Raw genomic sequence first — 24,058 nt, 5'->3', positions numbered from 1 at the left:
AAGGGACTAGGACGACTGATCCGTGTAAAGGAAAGAATGAATGGGGCCATGTATCGTGAGATTTTGAGTGAAAACCTCCTTCCATCAGCAATGGCATTGAAGATGAAACGTGGCTGGGTCTTTCAGCATGACAATGATCCCAAACACACCGCCCGGGCAACCAAGGAGTGGCTTCGTAAGAAGCATTTCAAGGTCCTGGAGTGGCCTAGCCAGTCTCCAGGTCTCAACCCCATAGAAAATCTTTGGAGGGAGTTGAAAGTCTGTGTTGCCCAGCGACAGCCCCAAAACATCACTGCTCTAGAGGATATCTGCATGGAGGAATGGGCCAAAATACCAGCAACAGTGTGTGAAAACCTTGTGAAGACTTACAGAAAACGTTTGACCTGTGTCATTGCCAACAAAGGTTATATAACAAAGTATTGAGAAACTTTTGTTATTGACCAAATACTTATTTTCCACCATAATTTGCAAATAAATTCATTAAAAATCCTACAATGTGATTTTCTGGATTTGTTTTTCTCATTTTGTCTGTAATAGTTGACGTGTACCTATGATGAAAATTACAGGCCTCTCATCTTTTTATGTGGGAGAACTTGCACAATTGGTGGCTGACTAAATACTTTTTTTCCCCACTGTAAGTTGAATGCACCAATTTGTAAGTCGCTCTGGATAAGAGCGTCTGCTAAATGATGTAAATGTAAATGGTCAAATTGCTCCAAAGAAACCACTACTAAAGGACACCAATAATAAGAAGAGACTTGCTTTGGCCAAGAAACACGAGCAATGGACATTAGACCGGTGTAAATCTGACCTTTGGTCTTGAGTGCAAATTTGAGATTTTTCGGTGTCTTTGTGAGACGCGGTGTGGGTGAACGGATGATCTCCGCATGTGTATTTCCCACAGTAAAGCATGGAGGAGGAGGTGTTATGGTGTGGGGGTGCTTTGCTGGTGACACTGTCTGTGATTTATTTAGAATTCAAGGCACACTTAACCAGCATGGCTACCACAGCATTCTGCAGCGATACGCCATCCCATCTGGTTTGGGCTTAGTGGGACTATAATTTCATTTTCAACAGGACAATGAACCAACACACCTTCAGGCTGTGTAAGGGCTATTTTACAAAGAAGAAGAGTGATGGAGTGCTGCATCAGATGACCTGGCCTCCAAAATCCCCCGACCTCACCCAAATTGAGATGGTTTGGGATGAGTCGGACCGCAGAGTGAAGGAAAAGCAGCCAACAAGTGCTCAGCATGTGGGAACTCCTTTAAGACTGTTGGAAAAGCATTCCAGGTGAAGCTGGTTGAGAGACTGCCAAGAGATGTAAAGCTGTCATCAAGGCAAAGAGTTTCTATTTGAAGAATCTCAAATATAAAATATATTTTGATTTGTTTAACACTTTATGGGTTACTACATGATTCTGTATGTGTTATTTCACAGTTTTGATGTCTTCACTATTATTCTACAATGTAGAAAATAGTAAAAATAAAAGAAAAACCCTTGAATGAATAGGTATTCTAAAACTTTTGAGGTAGTGTATAGACAAAAGTATGTGGGGACACCTTCAAATTAGTGGATTGGGCTATTTCAGCCACACCCGTTGCTGACAGGGGTAAAATCGAGCACACAGCCATGCAATTTTCATAGACAAACATTGGCAATAGAATGGCCCGTACTAAAGAGCTCAGTGACTTTCAATGTGGCACCGTCATAGGACGCCACCTTTCCAACAAGTCAGTTTGTCAAATTTCTGCCCTGCTAGAGCTGCCTGGTCAACTGTAAGTGCTGTTATTGTGAAGTGGAAATGTCTAGGAGCAACAACGGCACAGCCGCGATGTGGTAGGCCATACAAGCTCACAGAACGGGACCGCAGAGTGCTGAAGCTCATAAAAATCATCCGTCCTTGGTTGCAACACTCACTACAGAGTTCCAAACGGCCTCTGGAAGCAACGTCAGCACAATAACTGTTCGTCGGGAGCTTCATGAAATGGGTTTCCATGGCCGAGCAGCCGCACACAAGCCTAAGATCACGATGCGCAATACCAAGTGTCGGCTGGAGTGCTGTAAAGCTCGCTGCCATTGGACTCTGAAGCAGTGGAAACGCATTCTCTGGTTTAAGTCAGTAATCCACTCTGCATACTCGTGCAGGGAGGCCACACCGCTCTGGGGCTGGATGAAGGGGCAGACCCCCTCTGTACTGATGCTGCTGTGCTTCAGGCCGATCTCCAGGGGCCGCTGGTCCACCGCCTGGCTCTCCTCGCTGTCCCGCGGCTCCAGACCAACCACCTGCTCGATCACCACCTTGAACGGACTGTCTGACAGTCTGTATAGTGAAAGATATAAATATGGGGGAGAGAGAGATGGAGACAGAGGAAGGAGGAATGTTGACACGACACTCCTACAGTGCCTGTGTAGATATTTACATTTTAATGAAGAAACGCGTTCTCTGGAGTGATAAATCACGCTTCACCATCTGGTAGTCCGACGGACGAATCTGGGTTTGACAGATGCCAGCAGAAAGCTACCTACCCGAATGCATAGTGCCAATTGTAAAGTTTGGTAGAGGAGGAATATGGTCTGGGACTGTTTTTTTATGGGTCGGACTAGGCCCCTTAGTTCCAGTGAAGGGACATTTTAAAGCTACAGCATACAATAACATTCTAGACGATTCTGTGCTTCCAACTTTGTGGCAACAGTTTGGGGAAGGCCCTTCCCTGTTTCAGCATGACAATGCCCCCGTGCACAAAGCGAGGTCCATACAAAAATTAGATCGGTGTGGAAGAACTTGACTGGCCTGCATAGCCCTGACCTCAACCCCATCGAACACTTTTGGGATAAATTGGAACGCCGACAGCGAGCCAGGCCTAATCGCCCAACATCAGTGCCCGACCTCACTAATGCTCGTGGCTGAATGGAAGCAAGTCCCCACAGCAATGATCCAACATCTATTGGAAAGCCTTCCCAGAAGAGTGGAGGCTGTTATAGGAGCAAAGGGGGGACCAACTCCATATTGATGCCCATGATTTTGGAATGAGATGTTCGACGAGCAGGGGTCCACATACTTTTGGTCATGTAGTGTACGTACGCGTTGTCAGGTATGTGCAGCAGTACGTAGATGGCCATGTCCCAGAGGCCAGCACTCTCCAGCTGGGCAGCGTAGCTGGTGTGTATGAGGCCCTGTCGGGCGGGGCTGAGGTGTGTGTAGTGCAGCGCCTGCAGGACCGACCACAGGTGCCAGCTCAGACGGTAGTCCAGACGCTTCCACGTCACCGTCAGGGGGTCCAACAACTGCTGCAGGCTGTAGTGCCTGGGAGAGAGAGGGAGGCATCACTTATCATTTAAACTCCACTCTAGAGGTAGTTTACTTTTATTCTGTTAATCTGCTTGAGAATGATAATGTAGTATTTGTTCTAGTCAGAGAAACCTACAGCCCCACTCCAGCCCTTAGTAAAGCACAATAATTTATTTTGAGAAACCTATGCAGTGCATTATGGGAAGTGTATGTAGGCGCAGTGTGTTGTGGGTAGTGTAGTACCTGTCGCTGTAGAGTTTGAGCAGGTGGAAGCAGATATCGTAAAGCGGCCGTTTAGACTCTTCCTCCTCCATGTCCAGCTGGTCTGATTGGTCAAGGTAGGGGGGCAGGGGGGCGCAGGCGTACTTCTGACCCTTAGCAGAGCCCTGGAAGGCAGCCTCGTACTTGGCCAGGGCGTCAGCGATGGAGGCAGTGGGAGGCAGCACGTACCACAGGTGGACCGCCACACAACGCTTCCAGTCCAGCTCTGAACACACGTTCACCACACAGTCTGTAGACTGCCACACCTAGAGAGACAGCACATACAGCTCAGAAAACATTTATTGTTCCTGTATTTTACAACAAATTATGTGGACTGCAAAACCTACACACACACACGACAATCCAGTTAATGGCGGTCTGAACACAACACACAACGAACGGCAACAGCTGGACACACACCGGGTTACTTACAGGTTTCCCAGCGAGAAGGGCAAAGATGCGTAGCCTCTCCTCTGGCAGGAAGGAGTCTGTCTGCATCCTGTTCCAGTCACTAAGCTGCAGCGCCAGCAGCTCCCGGCCGTACTGAGAGCCCACCGCCTGGGACAGCAGCAGAGAGAGACGGTGGTCCCCTACACACAGGTTAAAGACAACAATGAGATCCTACAACCTGGCCCAACGGTTTCGTAAGACGCCACAGGTCTGCAGCAGGGTTTATCTTCCTACCCCTCCCCTCATCCATTCCTTTGTCTTCCCGATCTCTGTCCCCCTGATCCCCCTTCCTTTCCTCAACATCCCCTCAATTTCCAATTCCAATCCCCCCCCACCTCTGTCACCCCTCCAATCCCCCTCTCCTCACCACTCTTCTGAGCCAGCCTGCAGGCGTCACTGATGCCGTGTCCAGTCAGGTAGCTGAAGATGGCCTCCACGTTTCCTCCCCCCTGGTTCAAGCCCACCTCCTGCTCGATCCTCTGGGTGGCGCTGTGGGACAGCCAGGCTGAGAAGCTCCTTCTCCTCTCCAGCCGCTGCAGGTAGCCACTGGTACCAGGCTCTGGCTCAGTTTCTGCCGAACCCAGTCGGCCCCACAGGGCCTCACACAAAGTCCACACCTGAGCCCAGTGACCCAGGACTGCTACAGAGAGATAGAGATAGAGATAGAGAGAGAGAGAGAATAGCATTAGCAAGCATATATTTTTAAATATCTGAACACATTGAGACAGCCATGGGAGAGAGGATTAAAACAGATATATACAGGGTTGATGTCAGAATCATAGGGAAGTTTTGGAATTTGACCAATAATGAATGTGCACCATCTACCATCGTGTGTGTTGCATCTCTTACCATCTCCAGCGCCAGCCTCCTGGTTTAAGTCAGTAATCCACTCTGCGTACTCGTGCAGGGCCGCCACACCGCTCTGGGGCTGGATGAAGGGGCAGACCCCCTCTGTACTGATGCTGCTGTGCTTCAGGCCGATCTCCAGGGGCCGCTGGTCCACCGCCTGGCTCTCCTCGCTGTCCCGCGGCTCCAGACCAACCACCTGCTCGATCACCACCTTGAACGGACTGTCTGACAGTCTGTATAGTGAAAGAGAAAGATGGGGGAGAGAGCGAGATGGAGCCAGAGGAGAGGAAGGAGGAATGTTTAGGCTTTAGTTTCGATCTCTCTAAACAAACCTCAAAACACTCCTTTCATACAAGTCTGGATCCCATTCTGACACGACACTCCTACAGTGCCTGTGTAGATTTTGTAATTTAATTGTATCCTTATTTTACCAGGTAAGTTGACTGAGAACACATTCTCATTTACAGCAACAACCTGGGGAATAGTTATAGCGGAGAGGAAGATGAATGAGCCAATTGGAAGCTGGGGCTGATTAAGTGGCCATGATGGTATGAGGGCCAGATTGGGAACTTAGCCAGGACACTGGGGTGAACACCCCTACTCTTATGATAAGTGCCATGGGATCTTTAGTGACCACAGAGAGTCAGGACACCCGTTTAATGTCCCATCTGAAAGACGGCACCATACACAGGGCAATGTCCCCTATCACTGCCCTGGGGAATTCAGATATTTTATTTTATTTTTGACCAGAGGAAAGAGTGCCTCCTACTGGCCCTCCAACACCACTTCCAGCAGCATCTTGTCTCCCAGCCAGGGACCGACCAGGACCAACCCTGCTTAGCTTCAGAGGCAAGCTAGCAGTGGGATGCAGGGTGGTATGCTGCTGGACAAGTGGTCTGATGACAGTGGTCTGGTGTGTGTGTTGCTTACGGTTTGCTCTTGGCAGGTTTGGGCAGGAATCCAAAGCCTCCAGCTCCTGTGTCTCCGTGGTCCTGCTCCTTGTCCCCGGCCCCACTCAGCCCGTCTCCACAGTGGACCAGAGTCCAGCCAGGACCCCAGCCCACCCGAAACGACCGGCCCGTGAACAAAGCTGCATCCATCAGCAGACGGCCCTGGATGGACGGGAATGGATTTATTATCACTACCCATACTGTACAGCCATATTCACACATAATAAACACAGTTGATTTGTTAAAATTACCCAGCAAATCTCCTTCATATTCTTGATGTAAAGTTTCATTGCTTTGCCCCATGTACCTCTGTATGTATCCTTGTGTAATCGGTCTACTGTACCATCTGATATTTCAACTCTTAAATATTACAATTGTATCATGATGTGTCTAGAAAGGCACCTGACAAATTAAATGTATTATTACTACTAGTATAGGGATGCAAAATTCCAGTAACTTTCCCAAAATTCCCAGGTTTTCCAGAAATCCTGGTTGGAGGATTCCGGATGTCCTGCTTAGTACTTTTTAAAGAAATTTATGCACTCACTAACTGTAAGTCGCTCTGGATAAGAGCGTCTGCTAAATGACTAAAATGTAAATGTAAAATGTACTTAATTCCGTTAACCTTCCAACCTGGAGTTCTGGAAAAATTAAGGAATTTTGGGAAAGTTACAGGAAATGTAGTACATTAGAAGTACAGTGGGGGAAAAAAAGTATTTAGTCAGCCACCAATTGTGCAAGTTCTCCCACTTAAAAAGATGAGAGGCCTGTAATTTTCATCATAGGTACACGTCAACTATGACAGACAAAATGAGAGAGAGAAATCCAGAAAATCACATTGTAGGATTTTTAATGAATTTATTTGCAAATTATGGTGGAAAATAAGTATTTGGTCAATAACAAAAGTTTCTCAATACTTTGTTATATACCCTTTGTTGGCAATGACACAGGTCAAACGTTTTCTGTAAGTCTTCACAAGGTTTTCACACACTGTTGCTGGTATTTTGGCCCATTCCTCCATGCAGATCTCCTCTAGAGCAGTGATGTTTTGGGGCTGTCGCTGGGCAACACAGACTTTCAACTCCCTCCAAAGATTTTCTATGGGGTTGAGATCTGGAGACTGGCTAGGCCACTCCAGGACCTTGAAATGCTTCTTACGAAGCCACTCCTTCGTTGCCCGGGCGGTATGTTTGGGATCATTGTCATGCTGAAAGACCCAGCCACGTTTCATCTTCAATGCCCTTGCTGATGGAAGGAGGTTTTCACTCAAAATCTCACGATACATGACCCCATTCATTCTTTCCTTTACACGGATCAGTCGTCCTGGTCCCTTTGCAGAAAAACAGCCCCAAAGCATGATGTTTCCACCCCCATGCTTCACAGTAGGTATGGTGTTCTTTGGATGCAACTCAGCATTCTTTGTCCTCCAAACACGACGGAGTTGAGTTTTTACCAAAAAGTTCTATTTTGGTTTCATCTGACCATATGACATTCTCCCAATCCTCTTCTGGATCATCCAAATGCACTCTAGCAAACTTCAGACGGGCCTGGACATGTACTGGCTTAAGCAGGGGGACCCGTCTGGCACTGCAGGATTTGAGTCCCTGGCGGCGTAGTGTGTTACTGATGGTAGGCTTTGTTACTTTGGTCCCAGCTCTCTGCAGGTCATTCACTAGGTCCCCCCGTGTGGTTCTGGGATTTTTGTTCACCGTTCTTGTGATCATTTTGACCCCACGGGGTGAGATCTTGCGTGGAACCCCAGATCGAGGGAGATTATCAGTGGTCTTGTATGTCTTCCATTTCCTAATAATTGCTCCCACAGTTGATTTCTTCAAACCAAGCTGCTTACCTATTGCAGATTCAGTCTTCCCAGCCTGGTGCAGGTCTACAATTTTGTTTCTGGTGTCCTTTGACAGCTCTTTGGTCTTGGCCATAGTGGAGTTTGGAGTGTGACTGTTTGAGGTTGTGGACAGGTGTCTTTTATACTGATAACAAGTTCAAACAGGTGCCATTAATACAGGTAACGAGTGGAGGACAGAGGAGCCTCTTAAAGAAGAAGTTACAGGTCTGTGAGAGCCAGAAATCTTGCTTGTTTGTAGGTGACCAAATACTTATTTTCCACCATAATTTGCAAATCAATTCATAAAAAATCCTACAATGTGATTTTCTGGATTTTTTTTCTCAATTTGTCTGTCATAGTTGACATGTACCTATGATGAAAATTACAGGCCTCTCTCATCTTTTTAAGTGGTAGAACTTGCACAATTGGTGGCTGACTAAATACTTTTTTCCCCCACTGTATATCTATCAATACCTTCCCCAGTGTGACTGAGTTCTCTAGGTCCACAGGTCCCCCCAGGCGTCGAGCCCCCACCGTCCGTACAGTGGCCTCGGCCGTTGGGGCCGGCAACAGGAAGGAGGGCCAGGGGGAGACCCGCGAGGGATCAGGCACCGCCGGCGACGCCCGAGACATGGACTGCCTCCCGGGAAGGCCCCCACCGAAGGGCACGTCATGGTGCTGAAAGAAGAGACCTGTACCGCTGAAACGAGTCTGCAGGAGACCACCAACTGGAGAGAGAGAGAGAGAGCAAGGGAGAGACAGGAAAGAGGGGAAAGAGAGGGAAGAGAGGGGAAAGAGAGCTCAATGAGCAAAATCAAACTGAAAGACAGTCCACACTATCTAAGTAAACCACCTTTAATTCATCTAATAGTAAAGCTTCATGCAAAAGGACTGCTATATTAACATATTAGATATGTTAGGGTCTGTAAGTGAAGGATGGCTGACATTTTTGGGGGTAGATCAGCTTAATATTGCAGATAGATTGTAACTATATATAAAGATTGTAATATATATATAAAGTATTTGATCCCCTGCTGATTTTGTACGTTTGCCCACTGACAAAAAATCCAGAAAAACACATGTCAAAAATGTTATAAATTGATTTGTATTTTAATGAGGGAAATAAGTATTTGACCCCTCTGCAAAACATGACTTAGTACTTGGTGGCAAAACCCTTGTTGGCAATCACAGAGGTCAGACGTTTCTTGTATTTGGCCACCAGGTTTGCACACATCTCAGGAGGGATTTTGTCCCACTCCTCTTTGCAGATCTTCTCCAAGTCATTAAGGTTTCGAGGCTGACGTTTGGCAACTCAAACCTTCAGCTCCCTCCACAGATTTTGGCTAGGCCACTCCAGGACCTTAATGTGCTTCTTCTTGAGCCACTCCTTTGTTGCCTTGGCCGTGTGTTTTGGGTCATTGTCATGCTGGAATACCCATCCACGACCCATTTTCAATGCCCTGGCTGAGGGAAGGAGGTTCTCACCCAAGATTTGACAGTACATGGCCCGTCCATCGTCCCTTTGATGCGGTGAAGTTGTCCTGTCCCCTGAGCAGAAAAACACTGCCAAAGCATAATGTTTCCACCTCCATGTTTGACGATGGGGATGGTGTTCTTGGGGTCATAGGCAGCATTCCTCCTCCTCCAAACACAGCGAGTTGAGTTGATGCCAAAGAGCTCCATTTTGGTCTCATCTGACCACAACACTTTCACCCAGTTCTCCTCTGAATCATTCAGATGTTCATTGGCAAACTTCAGACGGCCCTGTATATGTGCTTTCTTGAGCAGTCCCCACCTTGCGGGTGCTGCATGATTTCAGTCCTTCACGGCGTAGTGTGTTACCAATTGTTTTCTTGGTGACTATTGTCCCAGCTGCCTTGAGATCATTGACAAGATCCTCCCATGTAGTTCTGGGCTGATTCCTCACCGTTCTCATGATCATTGCAACTCCACGAGGTGAGATCTTGCATGGAGCCCCAGGCCGAGGGAGATTGACAGTTCTTTTGTGTTTCTTCCATTTGTGAATAATCGCACCAACTGTTGTCACCTTCTCACCAAGCTGCTTGGCAATGGTCTTGTAGCCCATTCCAGCCTTGTGTAGGTCTACAATCTTGTCCCTGACATCCTTGAAGAGCTCTTTGGTCTTGGCCATGGTGGAGAGTTTGGAATCTGATTGATTGATTGCTTGCTTCTGTTGACAGGTGTCTTTTATACAGGTAACAAACTGAGATTAGGAGCACTCCCTTTAAGAGTGTGCTCCTAATCTCAGCTCGTTACCTGTATAAAAAGACACCTGGGAGCCAGAAATCTTTCTGATTGAGAGGGGGTCAAATACTTATTTCCCTCATTAAAATGCAAATCAATTTATAACATTTTTTACATGCGTTTTTCTGGATTTTTTTGTTGTTATTATGTCTCTCACTGTTCAAACAAACCTACCATTAAAATTATAGACTGATCATGTCTTTGTCAGTGGGCAAATGTACAAAATCAGCAAATACTTTTTTCCCCTCACTGTATACACACACACACATACACATCCTTAAAAAAATAATATATATATATATATATATATATATTCCCCTTTATTACTTTCCAAACCCGCCACCCTTTCCCTACTTAGAGTAAACTAGTGAACAACAATGCTTAGGCCTCTACTTCCAGTTTATACTTAGTTTCTACATTTTATGGACACAGTCAATTTTACAATAATTATATTTTGTTAGTTTTTTCTCCTGAACTTCTTCTACTCTCAACCTCTCCAATCATTTTCATTATGTCCATCCGGTTTGCTTCTATATGCCATATCTTTCTAACTGTGCTCTTTCACAAAAGCTCCCAACCTACAACCTATATACTTATTATGGACACAGTATGCTTACATTATTAGTTATCTTGTTATTATTTGTTGTTGGGTGACTGTTTGTGAGGGTATAAATCAGAGTGTTTGGGCTGTGTGTGACACTTACTGGAGGGCCTGCCCTGCGTGCCAGGCAGGTGGATGTGAGGAGAGGTCACGTCTAGAGAACTTTTCATCCCTCCCTGCTCCTGGAACATATCATCATCATCCTCAGCAAACAGGGATGCCTTCATGATCTGAGAAAAGAGAAACACACATCACAAACACTCTACCTTCATGATGTGAGTGAGGGAAAACACACCACCCACCCACACCATTATCCTTAAACAGGTGGAGTGTGAGGGTGTACAGTAGTATGCTACCTGTAGTGTGTGAGGGTTGATCCCCAGCGAGGAGGCGATCTGACTGGACGCTGAGACAGAGTCGTGTTCCACAGGGGTCACAGTCCCCAGCCGACTTCCCTTCTCCTCCCCCATGACACTCTCCCCTTCCTCACCCCCCAAAATGCTCTCGCCTGGGGCATCCTGGGTAATGTCAGCCATATCACTGTCCACCTCCGACACACGATTCAGCAGCTCCAGCACTGCTGTGGACTGGACACACACAGCAGGGAAAGTGCCGCCAAACACACACAGCAGTGAAACACACCAAGAAGAAACACACACACACACACACACACACACACACACCCCAAGAAGAAACACACACACAAAATCAGTTTAGCGTAATCAGATTATGTAAGTAAGTAAAATGTAAAATGTCAGTATCTGTATTCAGAGCAGTTGGTTCCAGGACAGTGAGCTCCACTGGTCAGAGCAGATGGTACAGGTGTGTGGACAAGAAGACCACATATGGTGGACATCACTCTCAATAAACATGCTTTTCTTCTCTACATAAACAAGTCTGACATACCAGAAAAATGTGTTATCTTTAATCAGTTTATTTCATAACATTATCAGATACAAGATATCACAGATGTATATAGGAGCAGGTTTTACATAATAAGAGAAGTCGTAGGGTGACTCAATAATACCCCAAGAGTAGTTGTTGAGTTTCTTAAACCCTCAACCAGACAGAAGACCTAACCCTGAATATATTCTGCAGGACTGGCAGAGTTGCCCAAGAACTGCAGGTTATCGCACATCACTCATCTTTCGTCAATTTTTAAAAGCTTGTTTGAAAAAGATAAACAAAAGCAACTATGAATCAAAAATATATTCTGTGAACAGAAATTGTCATGTTTAACATCTCTGCATAAATACTGGCTTTTTATTAGGTACAACCATGGTAATGTGATGTTTTCTGAAGTTACCATAATCAGTATTAAACCATTTGTACATTGTATTTGACTTTAAACACCTAGCAGATGGGACAAACAGTCTGCAAATAAAACTAAAATGTTACAATACAGATTTCATTTAAGGAATCTCACAAACTCTACTTCAGAGTTAGACGTCACGTCAAACATTTCCTTAATCAGTTTGATTTATTTTGATCTAAAAACCTCATTCAACACTCAGCCCTTAAAACATCTTATTTTCAATCCACTGATTACTTCATGCCATTGCTACGGATCCAGGCTGATGTTAAGCTCAGGACAGTTAAGATTTAGAGCACAGATGAAGGTGCTCATTCTTAATTGGTTGCGAGGGACAGAACGTAACCACTAAGCAGGACTGACAGACTTGCGCAATCCAAGTGATTGGTACGTTGTGGCACCTCAGGTACCGGTGAACCTGGGCGGATAGGAGAACCCATATCTCCCCACACCACTGATATATAGAACATGTGGATGTTTCCCATCTGATCATGTGATGTCAGATCGATGTTTAATAGCCTTATTTGGGGGTGCAGAGACCACCAAGACCATCACCCTGGGCTACCAAACTTAAAACCATTTTCATAGAAACCTATTGAATTACAACCCATAATAGGAGTGGGGAAACAGCAGAGATCTAGGCAGAAGGCCTCACACACTGTATGTGGTAGTAATGGTAGTGGAAAGGAAACACTGCTTCTGTTCAGATCATCGTGTATATTTAGGTTGTATATTGACTAAGGCCATCCAGGTGATGTAGAAAACAGCGAGTCTGACTGTCAGTGTGGGTGGGTGGGCGTGCTGTGCTGCGCCGTCTACCTGAGCTTGTGGCGCCTCCTGCTGCTGGAAGGTAGGCAGCTGCTGCAGCCCTGGTGGAAGTGTTGTGGCAGTCTTCAGCTTCTTGGGGTCCACTTTGAGAGGGACGTCCTCATCCTCGTCAGAGTCGTGCAGGCCGTACTTAGAGAAATGGGCCACCTGCAGACACAGGGAGAGGGGAGTTAGACATGGAAGGGAGAAATAGATACACACAGAAGGTGTGTGTGTGTGTGTGTGTGTGTGTCTAGGCATGCTTACCTCAAACACCCAGGAGCCGGTCTCGGGGCGGTACTCGAGGAAGCGGGCGCCCTGTTTGCGTGAGGCGTTCTCCAGGCGGCCCTCGTAGTTAATCTCAGACAGACGCTCAGGGCTCTTTATCTGAGTACAAGTGGTCTTATCATTAGGCCACACCCCATCCAGAGTCACCTCTGCTCGCCTAGGAGAGGGGAGGAGTGAGGGAGAAAGAGATAAAAGAACATGGGGAAGTAAAGAGTAGAGGTAAAGGATGAGAGAAAGGAAGAGGAAATAAGGATAATATTAACTTGAGTTATGCCTCAGCTGTGATCACTATCAGAATATGTCAAATCAGTTTATTACATCTGTGATGATGGCATTACAAGGAAACTGATAACAACATTGTCCCCAGTGTGAAAGGGAGAACGTTTCCCTGTCCCGGTGCAGCTGTGTCTCCCTGTCCCATCCTGTCACTGACCTGTTGAGCCCCTCCCCCTCAGCGGGCTTGTTCTTGTCGTCGAGGTAGACTATGACCTCTTTACGTCTGAAGTGAACAATCTCATCCAGGTTCAGCCCCGTCACGTTCACCTCACCATGGAAGAACACTGAGCCGTAACCTGAGAGCCAATCAGAGAGCAGAGCAGTGAGCTACCAACCAATTGTTTTAAAGAGCGGTGCCCACCCGACCAATCAAGAGTCTTTTACCTTTTCTGCCCACGGTGAAGTTCTCCACAACACACACTCCGTTTTCGTCCACCATTTTGGCCAGCTCGTCCATGGCGGGGATTGTGTAGTAGCCCACACGGCCCAGAACGATACCTGCAGGGTGGGGGGGCACCTCTTCCTCTCGCTCCTCCTGTATGGAGTCATCTCCCAGCGATATGTCCTCGCTGCTCACCTGAAATCAGAGGAGGCAGGTTCAGAACAGTCATGTCAAAAATCTCTAAAGTAGTGCACTATCTGAGGAGCGTGACTAAAAAAGATGTGCCCTTTATGAGGAATCAGGTGTCATTTGAGACAACCATATTCACTGTCTGTCTACTCCTTTTCACTATCAGCTCACCTCCAGCCCGTTCCTGCCCCTAGCCCCCACCCTATGGGCGTTGAGCTCTGAGATGGTGTCCTGCAGGCTGGGCTGGGGGATGGGCTTGGCTATGGGATTGGTGTAGAACTTGTTGATCTCCAGGTGGTCCTCGGCTCCTCCCTCCACCACCTCCCTCACATCATCATCCTCGTCCACACTGGCACTGTAGGGGAGAGACGGGAGAGAGACATGGTCAGCAACCAACACCCCATAGATAAATATTTGATTTATTTGATTTGATTGATGTTAACGGAGTGTGTGTGAGTTTCTGACCCGAGTCCGTTGAGGGGGTACTCTGGTGGAGAGGACAGGTCGTCGGAGTCTCTGTTGATTGGGCTGCTGTACAGGCTGCTGCCATTCAGGTTCTTCAGCACCAGCTTCTTGATGCTCTTCCTGGTATATAACACCACAGAAAAACACACAGATCAGATACCATACACCAACATCACGGTCAGCAGACAGACAAAAGCATATAGATGCACCTCATACAAGACGTTACATACAAGAGGTGAAAAGCTATTGAAAACCACAGAAAACCAAGTTGTAGTATCCGCTAACAAAAATTCAGTAAATCAGTGGAAACCGAAACATGTGAACTAGTTAGAAGCAAATTTCCAGACGGACACCTACCTGGGAATGAAGGCTCCGTTGGTGAGAGAAGGCTCGTCATCATCCAACCCATCAAACAGCTGGGACTTGGAGGAGCCCGATGATGTCAGAGCTTTGGGCCGCACACGTGTCGCAGGCCGCGGTGTCAGCTTGTAGTGAGTTGGCGTGGTCAACGCCTTCTGGGCCGCCGGATTGGTGGGCTTCAGACGCTCCTCCTTCTTCTTGGGGTCAGAGAGGGGGTTTCTGAAGAGGGGGGAGTCTCCGAAGGGGGAGTAGGCCAGAGCATTGATCTGCTGCTGCAGCACTGCCTGCTGGGCCGCCACCGCGTTAGGGTCCATCAGCGCTGAGAAGAGAGAGAAATGAAAGAGGCGTAAGAATTAGGATTATAGATTCATCGAGCCTTCAATGGCTATGGGAAGTTCACACCACATTGTGTAATTTTATCCAGACAGTTTCTTCAGTACACTGAAAGAGTAATACGACTAGGTACTAGAGCAGAGGTATTCAAAGTAGGGCACGCAGGGAAACTGCAGTGGGGAAATTAAGAGTACAGATTATTGTGTGGGACAATATACAAACGTTTTTGAGAAAGATAATTTGAAAAGATAACATTTTATTGAGTAAATGTATTAATTGGTTTCTTTTCATTTTGATAAGAGATTTAAAAAATGCAATGAATTTAAGCTTATTTGTTGATGTAAAAATGTACTGATTTTAAGGTTGTGTCATTAGATTTGGGGTGTGGTGGCGTCGCAATAAATTATTGGGAAGAAAATAGGGTCCCCGCTGAAAACATTTGAATAACACTGTACTAGAGAAAAGGGCGAGGGATGTGTTATCACATTCAGCTTCAGACTGGACAGAGAGAGGTGGTGATAGGTGGTAGACAGAAGTGGTATTTACCGACGGGCTGTTGTGGCGCTCCGAAGCCTAGAGTGTTGGTTCCTGTGCTGAATCCCTGCACTCCAAACCCTCCCATTGTTCCCAGAGTGGAACCCAGCGTCTTGTTATTCCCAAACAGAGACATCGGCCCAGTGCCTACTGTTGACAAACACAGAACACACACTCAGAGAAACACACACAGACTAATGACTGACATCATAAAGATTTAGATAAAACACACCCAAAAAGGCAGGTCTTTGTTTTTGCTATTTTTTTTAAAATGATGGATATTTGATGCATTTGTGGTTTATTTATTATCTTCCATACGATACATGAGAAGATGTTAACATTACATTTCACTATCAAATGTATGCCAGGCCTATTGTGCTCTGGAAGTGTCATCCGTTCTGTTCATACCTGCTCCAAAGCCGGCTCCCAGCCCGGACCCTAGTCCTCCTGCTGCCGTCTTGTTCCCAAAGAGGCTTCCGCCAGCAGCGGTGGGTCCAAAACCTTCACACAACACAGAACATGGTCACTGACATAGCCAATACTATCATCTATAAGTAGGGCTAGGCGATATGGCCAAAATATCATATCACAATATTTGTAATATGTTTTTACAGTATAATGGGATCTTATATTTTTTTACAATAAAAGTTCTAAATATGCTTTATGAGTAGTTCATGACCATTGGGTGGCAACATAAATTAGAAGTGATTTTAATGGGTCTTTCTCCATTCTGCTTGTTTTATACACTTCAATTGAACTTCAAAAAAAATGGTGGCATTTTCATCCATTTTTGCATTTTTGTTATCTTTTCCACACTGCCACGCAGAGCAACATGATATGTGCAAAGCATTTAGGCATAGTAAATTGGTGAACTGTTGGAATCATGGAACTCTATAGTTGGAATATAGTGGGCAGCACCTTGAATACATTGTTGTTTAACATGACAACGAATGAATAAGCCAGAGAGGAATTATTGACAGGGTAGGAACCAAAGTGTTGGTCAGTGTTATATTATATTACATTTTCTTACCTCGTGTAACATTTGTATTTATTACGGATCTCCAATAGCGGTTGCCAAGGCAGCAGCTACGCTTACATACAATAAAACAATACCATATTACACACTACTCTACCATAACATATTTACAATACAAAATAACAATATTAAAGTGTGTGTGTAGAGTGCGTGTGTTAGCATGTGATTTCGAATGCAAGCTTCGCCGATTCCTCTCTGATTTAGAAGATACCGTTGCACAAACATGCTCATCAAGGCCTACACCAGTACTGGTACCAGGCTGTATTAGCTGGCTACATTTGCGTGGACAAATGTAGCCAGCTAACTAGCAATTAGTGGCCAACACGATTTATTTGGGCCAGAACTTGCTAAGAAAATACAAACTTGCTTTGACTCTAGTGTTCCATTTGTACATGTTCATTTAAGGGGCGAAACAAAAAAGAAACCAAGCCAAGCATCACAGTTCTTCTCACTCAATTGCATTCTGATCGCTCCCCACAAGCTCCTGTTAGGGCTACAGAAATAAATGCCTATAAAAACGTATCTAACTGACAGGATACAGAAGCTACATTCCTTGCCAAATGGCGTGAGTTTTATCACAAATTCAAAATGGAATGGTTGATTGAAGTAGGGAAATCCTGTATGTGTTCCAACAACTAGCTGCAGTTTTAGAATAATTGCATCCTGTCTTTTTTCCATTTAGGCTACTTTGCGAACTGCTAGTGCCATTTAGAATTGGTTAGCCTAGGCTATAACCCCATAAACATAGATAGGTTCCACACTGAAAATATGCACACAAAATTTAAAATAAATAAATAAACTGCTTGATAGATTCACAAGAGCGGAATGCAGGCCAGAGACAGAGTGCAGAATTCCACCAAAGCAGTGTAAAATATCCAGTCAGAAATTGTTTCTCTCATTCTCTCTGTTGGATGCATAGGCATTAGGCTATAGCATACACCTATTGTTTTTATATAACATATACTCCTTACCTACCGTATCTTGTGTCTAGCGGTAAAACAAAAAATAACTTGCCTATATTCCGTTATTACATTTACATTTTAGTCATTTAGCAGACGCTCTTATCCAGAGCGACTTACAGTTAGTGAATACATATATATATATTTATAATTTTTTTTGTATATATATATTTTTTTTCTCAAACTGGTCCCCCGTGGGAATCGAACCCACAACCCTGGCGTTGCAAACGCCATGCTCTATCAACTGAGCTACATCCCTGCCTGCCATTCCCTCCCCTACCCTGGACAACGCTAGGCCAATTGTGCGCCGCCCATGAGTCTCCCGGTCGCGGCCGGCTGCGACAGAGCCTGGATTCGAACCAGGATCTCTAGTGGCACAGCTAGCACTGCGATGCAGTGCCTTAGACCACTGCGCCACTCAGGAGACTATCTCTCCATTTGATAGGCTATGACTCTCAGCGTTTTATGTATGGCTTTCTCACGATCGGGAGTTCCATCTCAAAGGGTTACTTGCATAGCTTAAAACATAGGGAAGCCAGGGGACTAATAATGAGAGAGAACAAACAATATCAAACATCTAATGACAACCTTAAGAAAGAAATTATCCTTGCGGGCTGTGAAAATCCCTCCATGCGTGGTTGAAAACCAAGTGGCCAATAACCTATCCTCCTATCCTTTTAGGCTAGTTAAAGTTATGAACAGTAGCTTATTTAAGTTATAATGCCCTCGAAGCCGGTGTTTGGAGGATATTGGCATGGGTGTTGTTAGGCCAGAGACAAACATATTCAAATAATGATTGACATATCTTCATAAAAAACATTGATTCATTTATTCATACCATTTCATCCTTCCACAAGTAATAGTCCCGACACAAATGTAGGGTTGCTAGAGACGCAACCCTGTTGTTCAGTCTTTTTGTTCTATATCTATGGACGCGACCCAGCCGTTCGTTCTAAATGTTCCATTGCCATACTGCCTGGCAACGTTCTTATCCCTTGCTTGCCAGCTAGCTAACTACGGCTAACTTAGTCACGTCAAAAAGTGCAGCCAGAATAACAGCAAAGTAGCTGCATTTGCATAAACTGTTTTCCAGTGACATTTATTATGGATACATAATCGCCAATGAGGTGCGATTTCACCTGGCATAGAAAATGTGCTCACTCGTCAGGACACTGTTGTTCAGAGGAGCTAGCCAACACAGCAGCTAGTAACACAATCACTTCAAACTGCTGGAAGCTGGAAAGACTTCAAATTAGCTGCGTTTAGTTTTTTTAAGCTTTTTTCAATTGACATTTTTTGTATATATCCATAAAATTGATGCCAGCTGATTCATGATTATGACTGGGTGAGAAACGCTGCCTGTCTCGTCCCGACACGTTCATTACTATGGGACAGCAGGAAATCGAATTTGAATATTGAAACAACGTTGCAAATGTTGGAGAGACAGACAGCAAGGTTTATACAATTCTCCGGTGTTGAAAACGAAATGTTAGTCTAAAAGAAATGTGAGACAATGTCTAGATGCTTTTTATAGTGGAGATCAAGTTTATAAATTGCCTGGCTGTGCTGATGAGAGAATGGATTGCGCAGTCAGATGGAACAGAGTAAATAGGCATTTTAACGTCATAGATTTAGCGGATGGCAACTTGTGGAATAGACACCGTCTGGAATGCGGTTTTAACCAATCAGCATTCAGGATTAGACCCTCCCATTGTATAATTCTCAAATACTCTAGCCAACGAAAGGTGTTGTCCTAAAGTTGTTGTGACTTTCAAAAATAACAATGAAAGTCTAAGCTATTCTCAATCACAGCTTGATGAGAGATGGAATAAACAATATTTATTTTGAGGCAAATAAAGCAATTATTATTCAATTCTGAAGAACGTATGCACGCACTACTGTAAGTCACTCTGGATAAGAGCGTCTGCTAAATGTCTAAAATGTGTATGTTTAGACTGCGTCTTTCCAGACCATGATGTAGGCCTATAACCGAGCTTACTACGGTAAGACAGCCCGTTCCTCAGACAGTCACTGCTCCATCGTGTGCCTGCCACACAGATAGAAACAGACACGCACCTGTTCTGCTCTTTCACCCGAAAGGAACATAAAATAAAATATTTGGCATTGCCTGCACTTAGCCTCTACCCAGGCTTTCAACAACACATTTCTTCATGATTGCTCCAGTTGAATTTGATTTCGCGCTATAGCCAAACTGTCGTAGTGGGGTTATGAAATATATATTATTACTTTTAAATAATTTTTTGGGGTATATCAATGTTTTATAGGTAGATCGTCACAATAGGACAAAGGTTGACATCGCCCAACCCTAATGCCATTGCACAGCCACAGGCTTCTACAAGCAAGCACCACTCCTGAGGTTACTGCCTTTTTGAAGATTGTGTTCCACGATATAATATAACCAGTTGATATTATGGTTTCAATAAATTAATTTAAAATGGCTTTATTTTATTTTATTGACAATATATAAATGGGGCAATTTAGCCATTAGGATTTGTTATCGGTAATGGTTATGATTAATTAGGCATTGTTGCGCACTGTTGGCATACCAATACAGTGCTTTTAGAAAATATTCACACCCACTGACTTTTTCCACATTTTGTTGTGTTACAGCCTGAATTTAAAACGGATTACATTTAGATTGTTTGTCACTAGCCTACACACAATAGCCCATAACGTCAAAGTGGAATTGTGTTTTACATTTTTTATTACCAATTAATAAAAAATGAAAAGCTGTTATGTCAAGCCTAAATAAGTTAAAGAGTAAATAAATATGCTTAACAAGTCACATAATAAGTTGCATGGACTCACTGTGTGCAATAATAGTAATTAAGAAATGGTTAAACACTACCTCATCTATGTACCCCACACAAACAATTATCTGTAAGGTCCCTCAGTCGATTAGTGAATGTCAAACACAGATTCAACCAAAGACCAGGGAGGTTTTCCAATGCCTCGCAAAGAAGGGAACCCATTGGTACAAATAAAAAAGGCAGACATTGAATATCCCTTTGAGCATGGTGAAGTTATTAATTACACTTTGGATGGTGTATCAATACACCCAGTCACTACAAAGATATAGGAGTCCTTCCTAACTCAGTTGTCAGAGAGGAAGAAAACCAGCAGGGATTTCACCATGAGGCCAATGGTGAATTTACATTTACATTACATTTTAAACAGTTACAGAGTCTAATGGCTGTGATAGGAGAAAAAACTGAGGATGGATCAACAACATTGTAGTTCCTCCACAATACTAACCTAATTGACAGAGGGAAAAGGAAGCCTGTACAGAATAAAAATATTCCAAAATATGCATTGATGTAACAAGGAACTAAAGCAATACTGCAAAAAAATGTGACAAAGCAATTCACTTTTCATCCTGAATACAAAGTGCTGTTTGGGGCAAATCCAATACAACACATTACTGAGTACCACTCTCCATATTTTCAAGCATAATGGTGGCTGCATCATGTTATGGGTATGCTTGTAATCGTTAAGGACTGGGAAGTTTTTCAGCATAAAAAATAAACAGAATGGAGCTAAGCACAGGCAAAATCTGAGAGGAAAACATGGTTCCGTATGCTTTCCACCACACTGGGAGATGAATTAACCTTTAAACAGGACAATAACCTACAACACAAGGCCAAATCTACACTTGAGTTGCTTACCAAGAAGACAGTGAATGTTCCTGAGTGGCCGAGTTACTGTTTTGACATAAATCTACGGCAAGACCTGAAAATAGTTGTCTAGCAATGATCAACAACCAATTTGACAGAGCCTGAAGAATTTTGAAAAGAATAATGGGCAAATGTTGCACAATCCAGGTGTGGAAAGCTCTAAGAGACTTACCCAGAAAGACTAAACTATAATTGCTGCCAAAGGTGCTTCTACAAATTGTTGACTCAGGGGTGTAAATACTTATGTAAATTAGATGTGTATTTCATTTTCAAAAGATTTGAAAATAAATGTCTAAAAACATGTTCTCACTTTGTCATTATGTGTGTGTGTAGATGGGTGAGATAAAAATATTTTTAATCCATTTTGAATTCAGGCTGTAACAACAAATTGTGGAATAAGTCAAGGGGTATGAATACTTTCTGAAGTAACTGTAAATGTGCACATTGTTTTCCAGTGCAGGATTTGTGCTCTAGAATCTTTTAATTTTTTTGGTAGAGTAATCGTAAAAAAATGATGAGAGTACTCGAACAGTTGAAACATTTCAAATCCCCATCCCTACAAACTAAGTGGAATTATAGAACGCTTGTAGAAAGCAGCATCTTTGTCACCAACATCTTTCTGCATCCACAGTGCTGTAAAAAGTATTTGCCCCCTTTCTAATTTTCTCTACGTATGCATATCTTTGTTACTGAATGTTATCAGATCTTCAACCAAAACCTAATATCAGATAAAGGGAACCTGAGTGAACAAATAACAATTACATACTTATTTCATAAACAAAGTTATGCAACACTCAATTATCTTGTATGAAAAAGTAATTGCCCCCTTACTCAATAACTGGTTGTGCCACCATTAGCTGCAATGGCTGCAACCAAATGCTTCCTGTAGTTGTTGATCAGTCTCTCACAATTTTTGTAATAGTTATTTGTAAACTCAGGTTCCCTTTATCCAATATTAGGTTTTGGTTGAAGATCTGATAACGTTCAGTATAAAAATAAATATGCAAAAAATAAAGAAAATCAGAAAGTGGTGAAAACTTTTTCACGGCACTGTATCTGACCATGCAGACTGCAGAGTGAATGGCAAGAAAGTGCTCGTGACTCCGTGGTCGAGCAACTGCTCACTCCTTGATTAACAGGGGGCAGGGCTTGGTGTGGGAAACGGCATGCAGCAAGAGGAGAGGGAGAAAGACGACAAGTAGCAACCGGAGTAAACTATAAAAACAGACATTACACGTGCCGGAGTTGCGGATCACATTTCACAAACCAAACATTGAAATACCGTTATAGAAGGTAAAAACCCAAACCGATCCATGCAACAATATTGGTATATAGTCTAATACGGTATACCGCCCAGCCCTACAGACGGTTTATTAGCATGTACTAGCATTTATCACACAGGTGCATTCAAATAAGGGCAGATTATCAACTCACCAAAGTTGGATGTGTTGGTAGCTGTTCCGAGAGTGAGGGCGGGTTTGTTGCCGAAGAGGCCAGTACCCGTGCCAAACGACGGGGCGCTGGTGGTGGTGGCACCAAACCCTGCCGTCTTATTACCAAACAAGCTCTGCTAGGGACAAGAGTACAGACAGACAGAGACCGAATTACTATACAACCATCACACTGTCCCAAACACAAGCACATCTACTGCTGCTAAGCTTCCCAGTAAAGCAATAAAAACAAGTAAGCATCCCAGAAGAAAAGTGCTCAAAATATCCCACGTTAACATATGTAGCTAAAGAAACAAGGTTCACGAAATCAATAATTTGCTAGTAACAGATTACATTCATATTCTGACTATCTCCGAAACTCACTTAGATAATACTTTTGATGATACAGTGGTAGCAATACGAGGTTATAACATTTACAGAAAATATAGAAATACTAATGGTGCAGGTGTTGCTGTTTATATTCAGAACCACATTCCTGTGAAGATTAGAGAGGATCTGTTGAAGTAATATGGCTACAGGTTCATCTGCCTCACCTGAAGACCATTCTGGTGGGAAGCTGCTATAGACCACCAAGTGCTAACAGTCAGTATCTGGATAACATGTGTGAAATGCTTGATAATGTATGTGATATCAAGAGGTATACTTTCTGGGTGATTTAAATATTGACTGGCTTTCATCAGGCTGCCCACTCAAGAGAAAGCTTCAAACTGTAACCAGTGCCTGCAACCTGGTTCAGGTTATCAGTCAACCTACCAAGGTAGTTACAAACAGTACAGAAATTAAATCATCAACATGTATTGATCATATCTTTACTAATGCTGCAGAGATTTGTTTGAAAGCAGTATCCAAATCCATTGGATGTAGTGATAACAATATAGTAGGCATATCTAGGAAAACCAAAGTTCCAAAGGTTGGGCCTAATATAGTGTATAAGAGGTCATACAATACGTTTTGTAGTGATTCCTATGTTGTTGATGTAAAGAATATATGTTGGTCCGTGGTGTGTAATGAGAAGCAAACAGACACTGCACTTGACACATTTATGAAATGTCTTATTCCAGTTACTAATAAGCATGCACCTATTAAGAAAATGACTGTAAAAACAGTTGAATCCCTGTGTTGATGAGGAATTGAAAAATGGTATGGTTGAGAGGGCAAAAGGAATGGCAAATAAGTCCGGCTGCACAACCGATTGGCAAACAAATTGCAAATTGAGAAATCATGTGACTAAACTGAATAAAAAGAAGAAACTACACTATGAGACAAAGATAAATGACATAAAGAATGATAGTAAAAAGCTTTGGAGCACGTTAAATGAAATTTTGGGAAAAAAGGCAAACTCAGTTCCATCATTCATTGAATCAGATGGCTCATTCATCACAAAACCAACTGATATTGCCAACTACTTTAATGATTTTTTCATTGGCAAGATTAGCAAATTTAGGCATGCCATGCCAGACAAT

At 43.8% G+C, this 24,058-nt stretch overlaps 1 protein-coding gene across 6 annotated transcripts in view; it reads right to left on the bottom strand.

Annotated features, from left to right (window-relative positions):
• LOC121579802 (nuclear pore complex protein Nup98-Nup96-like) overlaps nucleotides 1–24,058 on the bottom strand; it is a 41,804-nt gene that overhangs the window by 9,595 nt on the left and 8,151 nt on the right. For 2 of the 6 annotated variants that reach the window (XM_045224303.1, XM_045224305.1), the window contains 19 exons: nucleotides 22,579–22,714; nucleotides 15,863–15,955; nucleotides 15,467–15,604; nucleotides 14,585–14,906; nucleotides 14,228–14,347; nucleotides 13,934–14,117; nucleotides 13,576–13,768; nucleotides 13,349–13,487; nucleotides 12,895–13,072; nucleotides 12,640–12,795; nucleotides 10,865–11,095; nucleotides 10,612–10,738; nucleotides 8,117–8,370; nucleotides 5,783–5,964; nucleotides 4,853–5,085; nucleotides 4,371–4,643; nucleotides 3,986–4,143; nucleotides 3,536–3,819; nucleotides 3,086–3,307 (listed from right to left, as the gene is read on the bottom strand). In XM_045224303.1, the coding sequence (XP_045080238.1) occupies nucleotides 3,086–3,307; nucleotides 3,536–3,819; nucleotides 3,986–4,143; nucleotides 4,371–4,643; nucleotides 4,853–5,085; nucleotides 5,783–5,964; nucleotides 8,117–8,370; nucleotides 10,612–10,738; nucleotides 10,865–11,095; nucleotides 12,640–12,795; nucleotides 12,895–13,072; nucleotides 13,349–13,487; nucleotides 13,576–13,768; nucleotides 13,934–14,117; nucleotides 14,228–14,347; nucleotides 14,585–14,906; nucleotides 15,467–15,604; nucleotides 15,863–15,955; nucleotides 22,579–22,714 (3,623 nt within the window). The remainder of the gene's footprint in view (nucleotides 1–3,085; nucleotides 3,308–3,535; nucleotides 3,820–3,985; nucleotides 4,144–4,370; nucleotides 4,644–4,852; nucleotides 5,086–5,782; nucleotides 5,965–8,116; nucleotides 8,371–10,611; nucleotides 10,739–10,864; nucleotides 11,096–12,639; nucleotides 12,796–12,894; nucleotides 13,073–13,348; nucleotides 13,488–13,575; nucleotides 13,769–13,933; nucleotides 14,118–14,227; nucleotides 14,348–14,584; nucleotides 14,907–15,466; nucleotides 15,605–15,862; nucleotides 15,956–22,578; nucleotides 22,715–24,058) is intronic. The other 4 variants (XM_041894706.2, XM_045224306.1, XM_045224304.1 and 1 more) reach the window with 3 other exon arrangements.

Source organism: Coregonus clupeaformis, chromosome 13 (genome assembly GCF_020615455.1).
Source record: "Coregonus clupeaformis isolate EN_2021a chromosome 13, ASM2061545v1, whole genome shotgun sequence".
NCBI classification, from domain to species: domain Eukaryota; kingdom Metazoa; phylum Chordata; class Actinopteri; order Salmoniformes; family Salmonidae; genus Coregonus; species Coregonus clupeaformis.
The sequence above is the reverse complement of the archived record's forward strand: the minus strand, read 5'-3'. Positions and strand labels throughout refer to the sequence as shown.